This window comes from Chenopodium quinoa, unplaced genomic scaffold (assembly GCF_001683475.1).
Source record: "Chenopodium quinoa cultivar QQ74 unplaced genomic scaffold, ASM168347v1, whole genome shotgun sequence".
Lineage (NCBI taxonomy): Eukaryota > Viridiplantae > Streptophyta > Magnoliopsida > Caryophyllales > Amaranthaceae > Chenopodium > Chenopodium quinoa.
This window is the reverse complement of record NW_018742733.1, coordinates 2,533,427-2,550,159: the sequence shown is the minus strand read 5'-3', so window position 1 is coordinate 2,550,159 and position 16,733 is coordinate 2,533,427. Positions and strand designations below refer to the sequence as shown.

At 34.8% G+C, this 16,733-nt stretch overlaps 2 protein-coding genes across 4 annotated transcripts; one reads left to right on the top strand and one right to left on the bottom strand.

The window, feature by feature from the left end:
• Positions 1 to 395: 395 nt before the first annotated feature.
• LOC110723832 (translation initiation factor IF-2-like) lies at positions 396 to 8,367 on the bottom strand. 2 transcript variants are annotated; one of them, XM_021903222.1, is made up of 8 exons: positions 7,894 to 8,367; positions 7,715 to 7,801; positions 5,809 to 5,932; positions 5,184 to 5,253; positions 3,148 to 3,478; positions 1,876 to 2,922; positions 1,327 to 1,476; positions 396 to 1,207 (listed from the first exon to the last, which is right to left on the bottom strand). In XM_021903222.1, exons 2-8 carry the CDS (start codon positions 7,742 to 7,744, stop codon positions 773 to 775), a joined length of 2,187 nt encoding a protein of 728 aa, XP_021758914.1. In that variant the 5' UTR covers positions 7,745 to 7,801; positions 7,894 to 8,367; the 3' UTR covers positions 396 to 772. The 2 variants fall into 2 exon arrangements, with proteins under 2 accessions (XP_021758914.1, XP_021758913.1); XM_021903221.1 differs by having other exon boundaries at positions 7,889 to 8,366.
• A 1,753-nt stretch (positions 8,368 to 10,120) lies between these two features.
• Positions 10,121 to 16,521, top strand: LOC110723831 (ubiquitin thioesterase OTU1-like). 2 transcript variants are annotated; one of them, XM_021903220.1, is made up of 10 exons: positions 10,121 to 10,321; positions 10,356 to 10,385; positions 10,996 to 11,081; positions 11,167 to 11,212; positions 11,816 to 11,924; positions 15,024 to 15,115; positions 15,215 to 15,277; positions 15,444 to 15,562; positions 16,047 to 16,122; positions 16,228 to 16,521. In XM_021903220.1, the coding sequence occupies exons 3-10, from the start codon at positions 11,017 to 11,019 to the stop codon at positions 16,282 to 16,284; spliced, it is 627 nt and encodes a 208-aa protein (XP_021758912.1). In that variant the 5' UTR covers positions 10,121 to 10,321; positions 10,356 to 10,385; positions 10,996 to 11,016; the 3' UTR covers positions 16,285 to 16,521. The 2 variants fall into 2 exon arrangements, with proteins under 2 accessions (XP_021758912.1, XP_021758911.1); XM_021903219.1 differs by having other exon boundaries at positions 10,122 to 10,385.
• The last annotated feature ends 212 nt before the right edge of the window (positions 16,522 to 16,733 follow it).

The following is a 16,733-nucleotide window of genomic DNA, read 5'->3' as shown; positions in this document are numbered from 1 at the left end:
TCCAATATTTTTAGGAACCTACCTATTTTATTGATTTACTTAATTTATCAAACACTAAATTTATACTCGTAGCTCTTTAGTTACAAAAAGAATTCTTATAAAATCAACATGTTTTGTAGCAAGAAAAAACATCAACTTAAAAATTGCAATACAGTCTTGGTTACATATTTTGATAAGCTAGTGGTATAACAAATGAAATTTTTTTAAAAAAATATTGAGCTTTGTCATCATAGATTGTTTTAAAATTACACGATTACATGTTTAAATCATTTACTAGATTTTAGTTTTATGAACACAATTAAATATTCAATTATAATGAAAATAGGTCATAGGTTCAAGTATTGATGCTAACAGTTGTTAATTTTAAAGGCACTTAAGACTTGAACACGACATAATAACAAATCGTCGATTATCTGACTACAACAAATCTGTATTCAGTCTTCCTCCAAACTCTGATAACAATCAGGCACTGATGCGCTTGATAACATAAACTAATTAATTCGTGGCCAAAAATCCAATATTGGAAGAGCTACAACTTACAAGACATAGGGTGTTCTCCTATATACAGTTGATTTAAATAACATTTTCCAAACTATTGATGTCAAAATTCCTAATCACCCCTATTACATCAAACTTTGATGTATGAATGCCCAATAAACAAACAGAAACTATAAGTGGGCAAAAAATTCCCCAGGTAACAATCTAATTTATTCTAGGTATAGAAAATCGGGCTTCTGTTTGTGTCTTTGTTCTCCATTTAGCTATCTTATAATCAGCACTCAATTCGAACAACCCCATTATCTGATGATATGAACTTGGGCTTCCGTCTGATTTCCTCCAAGCATTGGACAACATCGCCAATCTGAAAATCAAAACAATCTTGAATCACAACACCACATTCTTTTCCCTTGATAACCATGTCCACATCTTGCTTTTCGTGCTTGAGGGATGCACAAGATCCCTCAAAAACAACTTCTCCACTTCTTAAAAGCCTCATAGTCGAAGACTTAGCTATGTGACCTGTTACCACCTTACAGCCCGCGATCTTAACATCAGCCCCTTTGGCCTTGCTTCTACCAGTGATCTCAAAAATATCAAGCACTTGTGCTTCCCCAGCCACCTGTATCTCAGGTGTTCCTGGGGCTTTCTCTACTATCAAAGCACCAATGTCGTTCAGGAGGTGGTAGATCACGCGATGCAGTACTATCTGAAGTAGAAAAGGAATTCAAAACAAATAATAACGAAACCAGTCAGTACAGCAGAAAAAGTATATTTGCAAATTACAGCACCTCAAGATCTAGTTATAAACACAACAGAACTGTGTACCTTTATCTTGGCTCTTTCGGCTTCTTGATTGATGGAATTAGGTGGACTACGAATATTGAACCCAATAATACAAGCTCCACAAGCTTTAGCTAAGTCCAGATCAGATTGTGATATTGGGCCGACTCCAACATGAACCACATTCACAAAGACCTGACAAGAAAGGTTTTCAGAATACATGCAGAAGAAGGCATATACGAAGTATGAAATAAGAAGGCCCGCTTGAGAATGTATAACTCTTTTTACTATTAATTTTTCACCTTCAGTATTCTTGAGGGTTCAAATATAAACAATATTAATAGGAATCAGACTTCAAGACAGGCGAGGAAATATTGCAGTTATGAAAAAGAGTCATCTAAAAAAAGTACATATAAAAAGAGTCAGTAGGCACCATTCATTTTCATAATAAATTTATCCAGGATTATTTGGGAAGGGGGTTTAGGGTTCTCAAGTACATAGAATAAAGGAACAAGGACTAGAGGAATGCTGAATTGGAAACGACTGAATAGGGGAGCAAAAGGACACCAAATGATATCAGACACATCATCTCACCTGAGGGCTAGTCAAACTTCTCAACGAATCTGTAACAGCTTGAACAGTTCCCTGGACATCTGCTTTTACTATGATAGGCAATTCAACTTTTTCAACTGTTTCGGGTTCCTCTTCAGAGGGCAAAGCAATTTTCAACCTCTCCTGTTCAATCTTCAGAAGCCGGTCTCTCTCTAGCTGTTTCTTCCTTCCAGCACTAAGCATCTTTGCTCTCTCCTCAGACTCTACAACAACAATATCATCACCAGCCATTGGCAGACCTTTCAGTCCCTCAATCTCGACGGGCATAGCAGGGTTTGCTTTCTCTGTTAACTTCCCTAGCATATCCCTGATAGCTCTTATACGACCCCATTCTACACCCACCACTACATAATGACCACAAACTAATGTTCCTGCCTTGATTATAGCAGTGGCCAGTGGACCACGGCCTTTATCAAGCCTTGCTTCCACCACATAGGCTTGAGCGGGTCCATCCACACGTGCTTTCAGTTCCATCATCTCAGCCTGGAGAAGCAAAGCCTCCTCTAAAGTGTCCAGCCCAGTTTTTGTTGTTGCAGATACTTCAATCACCTGAATATCCCCACCCATCTCTTCTAAAGCCAAACCCTCCGAGGCAAGCTGTACTTTAACTCTTTCTGGGTTAGCACCAGGCTTGTCACATTTATTTATAGCAACTACAATTGGAACTTTGGCAGCTTTAGCATGTGACATGGCTTCTAGTGTTTGTGGCATCACTCCGTCATCAGCAGCTACCACCAAGACAACTATATCAGTGACTGCAGCACCTCTAGCTCGCATAGCACTGAAAGCAGCATGGCCTGGTGTATCGAGAAATGTTATGAAAGCCCCTGACTGCATGCTCACAACAAAGGCACCGACATGTTGAGTTATACCACCAGCTTCTTTGGCTGCCAGGGATGTTTGGCGTAATGCATCCAAAAGGGAAGTTTTACCATGATCAACATGACCCATTACTGTCACAACAGGGGGCCTTGGCAAGATTTCTGAACCTTCATTTGAGTGTAGTCTCCTCACGTGAACACCAACTTCCTGGAAATGAAAAATAATCACACCATTACTTTCTTCAGTGCATATAACAGATACAACTGAAAAGATCTGCAAAAGCAGTATGATCAAAAGATGGCAAGGTTGCAACAACATACACCATCATATTGAACCTAATGTTTCTAGAATGAACATAGCTCAATTTTGTTTCAAAACACCTAGTGTGAAGCAGGTTCCACAGATTAATTCAGTAACAGGTAAAACACGTACCATAGCAACCAGTTCAGCAACATCAATGCTAAGGGAGTCAAACTCTGAGCAAGCCTTCTCCCCAACATTTATCAGGATATCCTGAAGATAATGTATTTTTTTCCCGGTGCGCTTGGAAAGCTCAGCAATTGTCATGCCTTCAAAAATGTCAATTGTCTTATCTGGCATAAGTTTGATATTTTTTTTTACTGATTGAGGCACATATGGGGCTTCAACAGGAGGTTGTGTCCTGCCGTCCTTCTTCACATAATATTTTTCTCTCCTGGTAGTCTTCAAACCAAATGACTCATTGTTTTTTTTAGCCACTAAATGGAGGCTTGCATGGATACACCTGGCAAATTTTCAAGCCACATTCAAACAGCTTTAGATGTTATGATTGTTATGACACATTTTTTCTGAAATATTTCTACCAAAGTAACCATTGATTTCCCCTTTATACTAAATGGAAAGGAACATTCAAGGTATTTAAGAGCAATGGATCTCAAATAATTGAACACACTTAAAATGAAATTGTGAGATTGACAGGAGTATAATTGGCATAAAGGATGTAGGCCTAGTCTCATGTACCCTTATATTCTCATATACTACGTACTATTTATTGTTGGGTCTTGGCCGCACTTCCAATTGTCATTATTCCAACATCCATCCAGTGGTTTGATTAAGATAAGACTTCAAAGTCCCACCACATCCACAAAAGAAGATTCCATATGTAAGGTACAATTGACAATATGGTCCCAAGGGCTCCCAACTATATCTATCCTATAAACAATCCATACATTTTATATGTTACTCATTTATATGTTACTCAGACTAGGGTACCCATGTCCGACAAGGGTACATATCCAAATGTCCAACTTGGCTGTTTTATAATATTAAGAATCACAGTGTCTTACACATGTGCGGTGTTAAGGATTCGACACGGGTACTTGAGGTGAAATAAAGAGTCCTCGTGACATAGTTTGAATAACTAGGAATAGACCCCACTATATAATCTTTTATGTTCCTAAGCAAACTTTATCATAACATATGGCACATGATACTTACATGACCTTCTTAACAATCATCTCCATTTTTGGTCATTTGAGTTTCATAACCACCATAAAAGAATCAGGTAATCAATAACCTCCACCTTTAGTCCCTCACCTCATCAACTATCCTCTGCTACTCCTTACCAACTCCAACAACCACCAAGACCCAACACACATCTCTCCTTATCCTTTTCCAAGCAGTACCCTCACCTTCTCCACCACCCATAAAAACCCTCACCTGCCCAACCACCACCCAAAATCACCTGTCCACCAATGGTCACTGAACATACTGAAAGGAGACTCAAATTGTTTATTTATTTTATTTTAATTAAAATATGGCAGGTGGGTTTGAATTGGTGATTTTGTGAGTAATAACTAATAAGGGTCTCACATATATTAATAATATGATTCAATCAATTGAAATATGATCCAACGTAAAGTCTAATATGTCAACACACAAGCAAAAGGAATTAAACTGCAACACAATGACACCAACTGCCTTGAGACTGCAATTTCATCTTGACTGAGGCGGATCTATTTCTCTCCTAGCTGCCTGAATGCTACTAAAAAAATATTATCAACTAAACTCCTGTGAGGGTTTGGGTTGCCGGTGAATCCTATGTGTGGTCAGGGGTTGTTGGAGATGACCTAAAGATGGACAAGCCATGGGCCACAAGAGAGAGAAAGGATAGGGAATTTTATTTAATTCTTTCATTTAAGGGAAAAACGATCAAGGGAACCAATAAAATCACTCCACATGGCATAGTAACTTTCAGATTACAAATTGTTCAAGGCATAGGTCACCAAGGACCAATTGGGGAAGGCATCCCACAATCATGGGACTGTTCCTGGTTATAGAACAGAACCTAATTAAACAAAATTTCAGATGGGCCCTATTTAAGGATTGGCATAGTTGAGAGTCTTGAGACAATTGTCAATTTTTCCTGATTATTCAATAGGCAAGATGTGTAAGCATATGATTTTTTTCTTAAAAAAGAATCAACTCACCGCACTAAAGGCCGCCTAGTCAAAGCTTTGTGATTGAGACCACCAAGAAATTGTAGCTTGTTTAATGACCCTGTCACAGCAAAAAATAACAAAAGCAAAGGTCAAATAATAATATCGATATTTGAGTCAAAAATTAAGATCTGTCTAGCTTGTTTTTAAAAAACCTTCACAAGAGCGAACCATATCAAAGGCCACACACACACACACACAAAAGAAGAAGAAGAAGAAAAAATTGAAAGGAAAAGGTACTAGTCATTAGAAACTTAGAAGAATCATCTTTCCATAAAATAATACTGTAATTGATAAAGCGAAGCCCCAATTAATCTCTAGGATAAACGATAAAGCGAAGCCCCAATTAATCTCTAGGATAAACAAAATTTGTTTATCACATGGCATTTTGGTAAATAAATCAACTTTATCTAGTCATCATCACTGTGGGACCCACTTTTATTGAAAAAGTTGTTGATTTATTTACAAAAATGCCATGTGATTAACAAATTTTGTGTATCTCAGAGATTAACTTGTATTTACCCATTGATAAATGAACCCTATCAAAGGCCAGTCACAATTAAACCGATACAGGAGAACAGGACTAGCAGATAGGAAAAGCACGTTTTGACTTTACCTGGCATCCATAGCTCTGATTCTAAGATTGACCTAATAGCATGCTTGGAGTAAGATCTTGACACCAATGCACCTCCAGGAGCTGGAATAGCCAAAGAGTTTGCTAGACTTGCAATATAAGTTACCTACAATAAGCAGGAAGGTAAAAACACAATGTTGACATAAATTTCCTCAACTTATGAGAAAAATGTACATAATTAATAAATAAACACAATATATAATATTCCAGGGTATTCTTTTATGCAATCAAACAGAACCAGAACAATGATGCCCACAGTCAAAGATGAGGGAAGAAGGGGGAAAAAAAAGGTATCACGATACTCTAGAGCTCTTTGTTCGTGACAGAGAATGTTCTGAAGTTTATATACTGGAACCAATATCTGGCATGGACGGTCCAACTCAATCAGGGCCTGGGATGGAGTCAGACAAGCCTAAATCCAGAAAACTAGGATATGTCATAACAAAGGTGGTGGGTGGACCATTCATAGAACTATAGGTTGGTTTCATGAAAGTAGAACTCAAACTTGACCAGGTTCATAATCTCCGTGATAACTCAGCAGTCCACAATTAAGTAAGCAAGAAGGTTATGGGCTACACCTCCCTTGCATTATCAATTTAATAGTGTCCAGCTTAATATCATTGTATAGGATCAAGAACGTTAATCAATCTCAGCCCTATTACTGAGCAAAACTGCAAATGAACAGGGCCAACTTGAAATCAAAATTTTCAACATTAACCACGCTTTTGAAAAGCTTTTCTTTCAGAGACCAAATTTTAATGTTCTTGCTTTTTTTTTTTTCTAAATTCCTGGCAAACCACCAACAATTTCATTGTCACTGTGACCCATCCAGTACTAAAGCAGGTCAGTTCATATCTCACTTGATTAAAGATTATATTCATTATCATATTTAGAAAAGAGGCAACTAGGGTAGAGTCATACTAGGAAATAAGTTTTTTCCAACTACTTAAATCTTCCAATAGAAGGCATCTCCGACATTTCAGGTCAGTACCCTCACCATGCAAACAAACAGGATATCTATGGCAAGTTATTTCCAAGGAGTTTTATATAGCAGGACTTTCAGGAACCACTCCCCAGGAGGAAAAAGAAAAGGTATCGGATAGGGTGTCAAGTCTCCGGATTGTCATATTGGGACAACAGGTGCATAAATGACTAAAAATATTTCTGAGTGCAGGAGTTAATTTGGTAGCAATATCTCTGAAGAATATGCCAAACCAAGAATTAAAAAATCAAAACTAAATCATCATCATCTTAATGATCACTCTTATAAACAGGAAAATAAGAGTATTACCGTCAAACTTACTATTTAGCTCAAGGCCATAAAGAGAACTGACATCAAAAGGAATGAACCACTTTTTTTTTTTTACATATTGACATTGTAACCATGAATCTAGATCATGGTTTTGAAATATAAGGACGTCATTTTCATTCACAACGACATCACAAATCCTAAGCTCGAATTCCTTCTTGGTCATTAAGTCTATATCAATCAAGCAAAAGTATAAGGTTCCCAATGCCAATTTAGTTGTCAAACAAAGGAAAGACATCTGACCCTGACCCTGATCCATCTCTAATCACCCACTTTAAGAAGTGAAAATCCCCTCTAAAAGCTTCACTAGTTCCGAAACAAAAACATATTTTTGAAAAATTCATTGAAATTCAGTTGTCTAATTGAGTGAATAGTTTCCAACAAGTTCAACATTGTCAATTGCATAACTTATAATACCCCAAAGGCCCAAACCCCTCTATCCTCAGGGTTTAGAAAACCAAAGATCCGAGTTAAATTAAGAACATTACAAAGCTATGGAATCAAGTTCATAGAATTCACCCATACTAAGCTCAAAAACAACAACACAAAATCAATAAAATTGAAGGAAAAAGAAGTAACCTTTCGGCCACAGACCCTCCTCCAAGCCATCCAAATGTAATTCAGGCGATTTTCCCCAATTCGTTAACACTCAAAAAATCAAAGACCCTGAAATTAAAATGCAATAAGATCAATAACATCCTATTAATTATTTAAAAATAAATATAAAAATAAAAAGCAATAAAAGGTGCGAACTTCACTGCCAAATATCTTGTTCCCGTTCACACACTCCTACACCGGAGGGTGGGGTGGTGGCCGGCGGTGGAGAATGTGGCAGTGGTTATTATTTTGGGTTTTTTTTTTTTTTTTTTTTTTTTTTGCGAAGAAGAAGGGTTTATAAATGTTGGGGGGAATGGGTTAAGAAATTAGTGGGGTAAACGGAATGAGATTAAAGGGAAACAAAGAAAAAGAAAAGGAATGACCTTGAATTTGCCTAGTTGTGTTGTTTTGATTTGCCAATGAAATGAAAAACTATTTTCCTTTGAGATTTTTTGGTTCGAAATAGAAAATATTATGAGTTTGTAACAATATCATGATTAAACTAGTAAATGATATAAGTAAACAACTTATTAAATCATACTTCGTATCATTTTTTTTTGGATAGGGGGATGCCGCAGGTTAACATGTACTCGTATTACAAATTTACACGAGTAATAATTGTGAATGTATTCATGATCAAATATTTTATTATAATCTCTATCAAAAACAAAATTCTAGTACTTATAATTTCTTTTTGCTATTAAAGACACATATTAAGATATAGTTCAATGGTTATGTTCTTATTAGTTAACCTTGATATCAAGAGTTTGAAATGCCGAGAAAGTGTCACGTATCATGTGAACTTAATTGGAAACGTCTTTTTATATATAGTATAGAAGTATAGATGTATAAAGTTTTATTTTTAGCCTGAATGCAAGACAAAGACACTTAGCGGTTACACTTAAGATTTTATTTGAATAGATTTTTGTAAAATAAAAGATTAAAAGTTAGATAGATTTTGTAGGATCCAAAAAAAAAAAAAGTTTAGAGCTTTATTTTGAATAAAATTTGGAGTAAAATTTTTAGGATTTAATTGAGGTTTAGACTTTTTATCTTTGATAGAACAAAAAGACTTGCGTGGACCTGGTCCACAATAATATTATTGTGGATCCGAGGTCTATACACACGCAACTGACTTTATATTGAACATAGTGACCATTATTTTTAACATAGTAACCTTATTTTTAACCTAGTAACCTTTATTAAAACTACTACAACGTTTAATAATATTGTGAACTTGAAATACGACGCTATTACCCTAATTTTAACACAGTGGCCTTTATTATTCATATTGATCAGTATATAAAATATTTCATTACAAAAATAACCATTTAGGCCTATATATTACCAAAATGATTTTTATTTCAATATAGTGACCTTTTTTTAATTATAGTGAACTTTTTTTTTATTAATAAAACAACCATACTTTCTCTAATGTTCGTGGTCCACAATAAATTAGTGTGAACCAGGTCCATTTAAGAATTTGTATTGATAGAATACTAATGTGTAGTAGTAAGTAGTTCATAGGTACAAATTGAGTTATAACTTTATTATTTAAAAAATTAGAAAAAAATAATCTGAACTATCAGATTTTTCTCATAATAATCACAACTATTATTTAACTTTGAATAATCCTTCCATAAATAGTCTTGAATAACCCGACCCAAACTATATTGTTGGGTTTGGTAAGCCCAATACTACCTACTGTTGAGAAGAAAGATGAACCTATTTCTCTTTGTCTAACTAATAACAATGATGAAGGTTCAAGCATTGAGGAGGGAGTGAAGTTTTTTCTTACGTGAGAATATCCTCCACTAATATTGCTAAAAAGTGAAATTCGTGGGATCTAATGAAGATGACTTCATGGCTTTTAAACCCGACCAAGTGCAATCTTTTCCCCCACCCCCTACCTTCATGTTCAAAAGCCAAGGCAATGAAACATAGAAGGTTGTATACGTCAAGGGTGAAGAACAAGAAAGGTTAAATATATTACGTAGTACAAATATCATTTTGAAGCTTTGAGCAAGTCCAAGAAGCGTAAAGAAACACTGAAACAAGGTTAAATATATGACTAGTTTTTGTAATGGAATTTGTCAATCACCTTATTTGTATTGTCTAGCTGATCATGAATGTTGTATCCCAAACCCCAGTTTATGTCTTTTGTTTGTATGTCCCCTTGCATTAATCGTAATCTCGTGATAGTTGGGAGCTAGTTTTTTTTTTTTTTTTTTTAAAAAAAATAAATAAATAAAAATTTAAAGCTAAAAATAAATAAATTAAATGACCAAAAGTTTTTTTTTTTTTTTTTTTTTTTTTTTTTTTTTTGAGATTTCTTTTTTATTTTTGTTGGATTAGGACACCAACTTTCTTGCAAAATAATTTGTGTACATTTGGATATGAAAATTTAAGTAAAAGAAAATATTCTTTTCTTCCTTCATCAACCTTTCTTCAAATAGTAGGATAGTGGGACCCAATCAGACAGCCTACAACTTAAAAATGGCAGATTTCTCAAATTAAAATTAGAAACCCAGATTACTTTCCAGATAACTTTCTTCTATACGAAACGTTTCCCAACAAATCGGTGCAAAATTTGTAGAGAGAATTTCGTTTTTCCAGCTCTAAGTTTCCAGAACAAGAACAGATTCCAAAAATTGTGAGTCTTTCAATAAATATTTTTGTTGCAATTTTGATTTCTTTCATTTTTCTGCTGCAAAATTTTTCTGGTTGTTTTCGATGGTGGATTTACATTTTTGGTATGCATAGTTTATGATGCTTCAAGAAGATTTCTGGGTTATTTTGCAAATCTTGGATGGTTTTGGTGCTGCTGATAATGGGTATTTTATCAGTTTATTGTTCATGATTTTCTTATAAATCCCATCTATAATTTTATTATTTTTAAAGAAAAAATATTGAAATTCGTTGCTTCTTTGCTTCTTTGTTCAGGGTAATAGGAAGAATTACTCAATTTGATTTGTTATTCTTTGTTACTTTGTTGCTGGATTCTAGAAGCTAAACTCCCCTTTGTGTCATTATCATTGCTGAATTATTTTTGTTTTGTTCCCCAAATTTGAAATTGATACTGTGTTGGTTTCTTTAGTTTACATGCCTGACATTGAATTACATTATGCTATGCAATGTTCATTTTTCTTGAAGCACAATTCGTTCCGAATTCTTCAACATCGCTTTTTAATCCTTTGTTCTTGTTTATCCAATGCCTTCAGTATGAATTCTGATATGCGGATTGTAATTTTGTTTACTTACAGGTGTAATATTGGTTCTGTAATATGGAAGGTATTATTGTTAGGCGTGTAATCCCGTCTGATAACAGCTGTCTGTTCAATGCTGTTGGGTAAGTTTCGATCCAAGGATAGCTAAATTTTCTTGGCATACTGCGCGAGGTGTTTACAGATTTCACATTGTTCATATTTTTGCAGATATGTCATGGATCATGATAGTAAGAAGGCTCCTGAATTAAGACAGGTGAGACTCCTGATCTGTTTTAATACCAGTAAAAATTTTCAGGGCTAAGTTGTTAGATTGATTAGAATGGTGAAATATATAATATGGTGTGTATCTGCATTTATATGATTCTTCTTCGTTTTATCATCTAGCCTTTCTGTATCGATTAATAAATGAAGTTGTATGTGGTAGTATGTCACATTCATTATGAGGGAGGAAAATATGGAGTTGAGGCTAAATTGTTAGTGGACTTCTAACAAATAAATTATATTATACACAGTATAAAAGATTTGGCTGCCTTGTTAAAATGATTACAATCGAATTGTGGGAATATCTGGCTTTTTTTTCCTTATGTACTCCTTTGTTATTTGCACAATGTAATAGCTGCATTTGGGACAATATGTTCTTGCTAAAGAATCTATATGTTAGTTTTGATTTTGATTTCTGTCAAGTATAACTTCCCATCAAACAGAGGATGTGAAATAACTATTTATGATTGGGCACTTGGATGTTTATAGGATTTTGTTCTGTTGAATATTGGCTTCTTGTATAGATAGTCTGTTTCTTTCTTTTATTTCCTCTTTACTAAACAGGAAAAATAATATCTATTGTTATTTTTGGAAGGTTATAGCTGCTACTGTGTCTAGCGATCCTGTAAAATACTCTGAAGCTTTTCTTGGGAAAACTAATGAAGAATATTGCGCATGGATTCTTGATTCAGAGAAATGGGGAGGTTTGTTATGACTTTTTTTTTTTTTTCGTCTTTAAAATTCGAAAGAGTGATTATTAGCTGGTGGAGCTTTTATGTTTATAATTGTGATTCTTTGAAGTAAGCCTGGTGGCTCTCATCCTTTATCTGCTGAAGTTGCTGTATGTAGTCACATGCATGTGTTTCCAAATTGTTTACCTAATACTCTAATAGATATAAGAAAGTGAACTCTTTATATCCTTCTTTTGTTATATTAGGCATGGTGGCTTGACCTGACCATGAACAAGTGATGTAATTCAATATACTCAATACTGGAATACAATTATGAAGCTCTCTTTTTTAGGTCAATTAAGTTCAATGTGTCCAGTAAAAGCATGATGGGTAACATACTAGCTGTATTTGAGCCTTATTGAACTAATTAATCTAAAGCATATAGCCATGGCAAAACTGAATTATTTTTAACTCACTGTGCTAAAATTGAAGTAGGCTAACATGTCCCTTATATACCAATTCTTCTCTATCATATTCCGGCTTCTTAATCCAACTTTTTCACCAATGTTCGAAAAGAATTGAAAGTACAGCCCATCTGCTGATTGTTAAGTAGGCACTAGATCATATAACTTAAGGAAAGACCTTTTGGAGCTAAATTGAAGTATAGGCTTGTGGACTCCCTGCTGTTGGAAGAAGAAATAAATTTTATCAGGCTATTACTAGCAAATTAGCAATGACTCAATGTGCATGAAGGAGTTCTAGTTGCGAATGTAGCTGTGGGTCTTTAGATTTTAATATTAATATATAATTCTACGTATAGGGTCTACAGTGGTGGAGCTATCTGACTCCGTGACTGCAATTCAGGCTCCATGAAGTACTCTCTCTCTTTTTTTTCCTGAATTATAAGGGTTTATCCTTAAAAAAAAAAAACAAATAAAATAAGAGGGGTTTCTGTTGTCAGCTGAATACCTCTTGACTTCCTTTTTTCTTTTGTGTCACAGTACACACTTACTTTTATCTATCATGGCTGTATGGATGTATTTATTCTTTCCAAGTAATCTTTTGGTGGTGTTACCTTTTTCGAAAAGTGGATTCCTTTGGAAAGATTAGAAACTTCAACATCAATATTAAATGATCTGAATCATATGTAGTTCTCTCCACATGACAGTCTCTTAAGTTGCCATGTTATTCTTTATTCCATAGTTATCTCTTTGCTGTTGCTTTGCAAAATTTATGAACCAAAGATGATTATATGTAATATGTTGATTATTTAAACCAATCATTGTAACGAACATCATTTGGCTCCATTTTTGCACCAATATTGCACCATGGCTCATGTTTTCCATTTTTGCAATTAATTTTTAGCTGATACCTTTCAAAAGATCAGCTGGCTTGTTTAAGTGTGTGTTATTTGCTTAAACACTGCTAGATGCACAAGTTTCTTTTGAAATAAATGCTTCTATTGCTCAGTTATTTGTCAACCATCTGGGCATTGATTACTTGCCAATTTTAACTGTCGCTAATTCTGGCACTAATCTAGTTCTGTTGCTCTAGCAAAAAGAAAAGAACAGTGATACTACTACCCGATACTATGATAACTATCAGTCAATTATTTAATTACCTATAAGTTAATCTGCTGATGACAACTTGGTTGAACTCTAGCCTTGACAGATTATGGTACAACCTCATGCTATTCTTTTGGTTTGTAAATATCACTGCTTATAATCTAATATTTCTCAAAGAATTTATGCTTTCTAAACTTTCGTCTATGTTGCAGTTTAGAGCTTTAGGTCCTGATCAGATTTCTCAGGTTACATCTCTCTCTTATGTTCTATAAGATTAGTGAATTTATGTGCTATAGTTGAGAAAATCTTGAAAGCAGTTTATGAGTAAGTATATGTCAAAAAATTTAAGGCATGTAATTAATGAGTATTTTTTCTTTTTCAATTTGTGTGCCAAGGGAAGTCTTGTAATGATCATGATTAAACTGTTGATACATAAATTAATGATTATGAAGGAAATATTTTTCACGAGGAGTGGCCTTTTTCTTCAGATTAACTTATGAATCTGGGATGAGTAACTAATATGTTATGAAAGGTTTCTTTGGTTAGTGGGGAGATTACTCCAACATTAACCTAGTATAATTTCACCTGAGATTGAATCTGGAACTGTGCCTTTATAGACTCAAACGAGTGAGCTTACCTTGGCATTTCATGTAATTTGTCTTTCTAATTAAAAGTTACTGTTTATTTCTTTTGCATTAGAGTAGAAATGATGGAAAGTCACTCAGTAACTTTCTCAATCGATAAATTGTAGCTCTTGTTGCATATAATGGTCTGTTACTCTGTAAATTTCAAATACAAAAACTTCATATTATCGTGTATTAAGTTCTTCTATAAATGGAATATGATCTACCATAATCTAACGGTGGATTATTTTCAGTGCTCTATATCTATTATGGGGCTTTTCCATAAACTGGCTATCTTGTTTTTCCTAACCTATTTGTGATTGATTTAAAATTCCTTTATTTTTTATGCTGGCCAAAGAGAAGGATTACTTTTATGAAATTGTTAACCTCATTGTTTACTATAACATAGTTACGTTTACCCTTTTTTTTGCCCTTCTCTACATTCAACCCAGGCTTTGAATTATAGTTTGAACATTTTTAGAAAATCATGAGCAAGCGAAGTATGAGGTGGATATATGCTGTGTGAGGGGTCTTAACTTGGATTGCGTGAGCATGTCTAGGAAAATTTAATGAGTATATTGCCTCTAATCATGGATGTCCTGTATGATTATGCTATAATTGGCTTCATAATTGCTTGTAAAGAGGTCATGATTTAAAAAACAAAAAAACAATGGTTTATAATATATTCCAATGTATTAAAACAGTCCCCTGTAGTCCTCAACTCCCAGGATTTTTGTATATTTTTTGCACTACATTATCTTTTATGTTTTGTTAGTGCAGTTGTGGGTTTTTTTTTTTCCTTCTTAAGCATTAGAATATAATCTTCTTAAGCTGTTGTTGGGTTTTTTTTTTTTCCTTCTTCTTAAGCATTAGAATATAATCTTCTCCCAAAATCTAGAGTTGTTTGTGGTTCTTGACAGCTTGTATTGTATTTTATTTAATAGGGGCTATAGAAATTTCAATATTAGCTGATTTTTATGGGCGCGAAATAGCAGCTTATGACATTCAGACAACTCGATGTGATTTGTATGGTCAGGTCAGTATGCCTTTTATTCTGTATTCACTAAACAATATCCAATTCTTGATACAAAAGCCCTCTGTTTGTTTATTCTTGTTTGTTTGGGTATTAAACCAGGATCGTAACTTCAGTGAAAGGGCTATGCTTCTTTATGATGGGCTTCACTATGATGCTTTGGCTGTAAGCTCCTTAACCTTTTAAATGCTTTTGTTGAGAGGGGAAGAGGTGGGGGGGGGGGGGGGTGTGGGTGTTCGTTTAACATTGCATTTCTCTTTCAGTCCTGCACCTTGATGAATCCATTGGATGTTATTTAGAAATTTTACATTATTTGTGGTTGTGTTAACAGATATCTCCCGCTGAAGGTGCTCCAGAAGAGTTCGATCTAACAATATTTGCTGTAAGCAATGACAGAACCATAGGGCCTGTTGAGAGCCTTGCTCAGAATTTTGTGAAGGAGCAGCATAGGTATTTGATCCCTTGCATAATTTTCTTGGAGCTAGTTATTGCTTTAATTTTTTGCATGTCAAAATACTGCAGTTTAAGATGATAGACAACTGACAATGACTTACTGAGTCTCCGCTACACCAATTAAAACTTGAGCCAAGCTTCCTGATCCTAGTAATGTATGACTTAGCTGGGTAATAGCTTGAGCTTGGATCACAAGCTCAATTTAATTTAATCAAATATTCTTAAAAGCTGTGATATTCACATTTTCTCGTACAAATGTATTATCAATCATAAACCATAACTCATATGTTCTCTTTGATTTATATTCGAACCTACTCTCGATCTGAATTCAGCTTTGACCGACCCAAGTTCAAGTAGTATGTGAATGTAAGCCTATTAGGCTCATTATCAATTCTGTAGATGATGATGCCAACTTTTGAGAATGTTATTCAGTTGAGACTGATGGTGCTACTCTGTCTAATTTCACTTTGTTGCACTTCAGGCTGAGAAAGTTTACTGACACTGCCAACTTCACATTGCGTTGTGGAGTCTGCCAAATCGGAGTTAAAGGACAGAAGGTAGGATCCCTTACATCGTTTGTTTAGTGGCATACTCATATAATATTTGGTGTCGTCTCCGAATGCAAATTATGATGATGCTCGAATTTTGTACTGTCACTGCAGGAGGCTGTGGAGCATGCACAAGCAACGGGTCATGCCAACTTCCAAGAATATAATTAGATAATACCTGGATAAAACTACAGACCCATTTTAGAAAGATACATTCATTGCACTGTTAAATCATTGAACATTTTTTTCAATAAATCGACAAAGAGATGTAACTAAGGAAGCTCTTTGTTATAGAATATCCCTGGTGACTGGTGCAGCAAACTGTTAGTTCAAATATGCGAGACATACAGTTGACATTGGTGCTCGAACTTTACCGATTACTCTTTAAACTTGTCATACATTGCAATATATTTTTTTGAAATTATCGTTTCTTAAATCATCGATAATTATCTTTAATTAGGATTACGAATCATCATCTCCGCAACGTTTTGAGTGGTGGTCTGGTGGACCTAATTTGTTGAGGTTTATCTCAGGCCGAGAAGGCAGTGGCAATGTAGCTTACACGGTGCTCCGGCACGAAGCAGAAGTAACACCTGCATACATAAAATAACACAGGTATT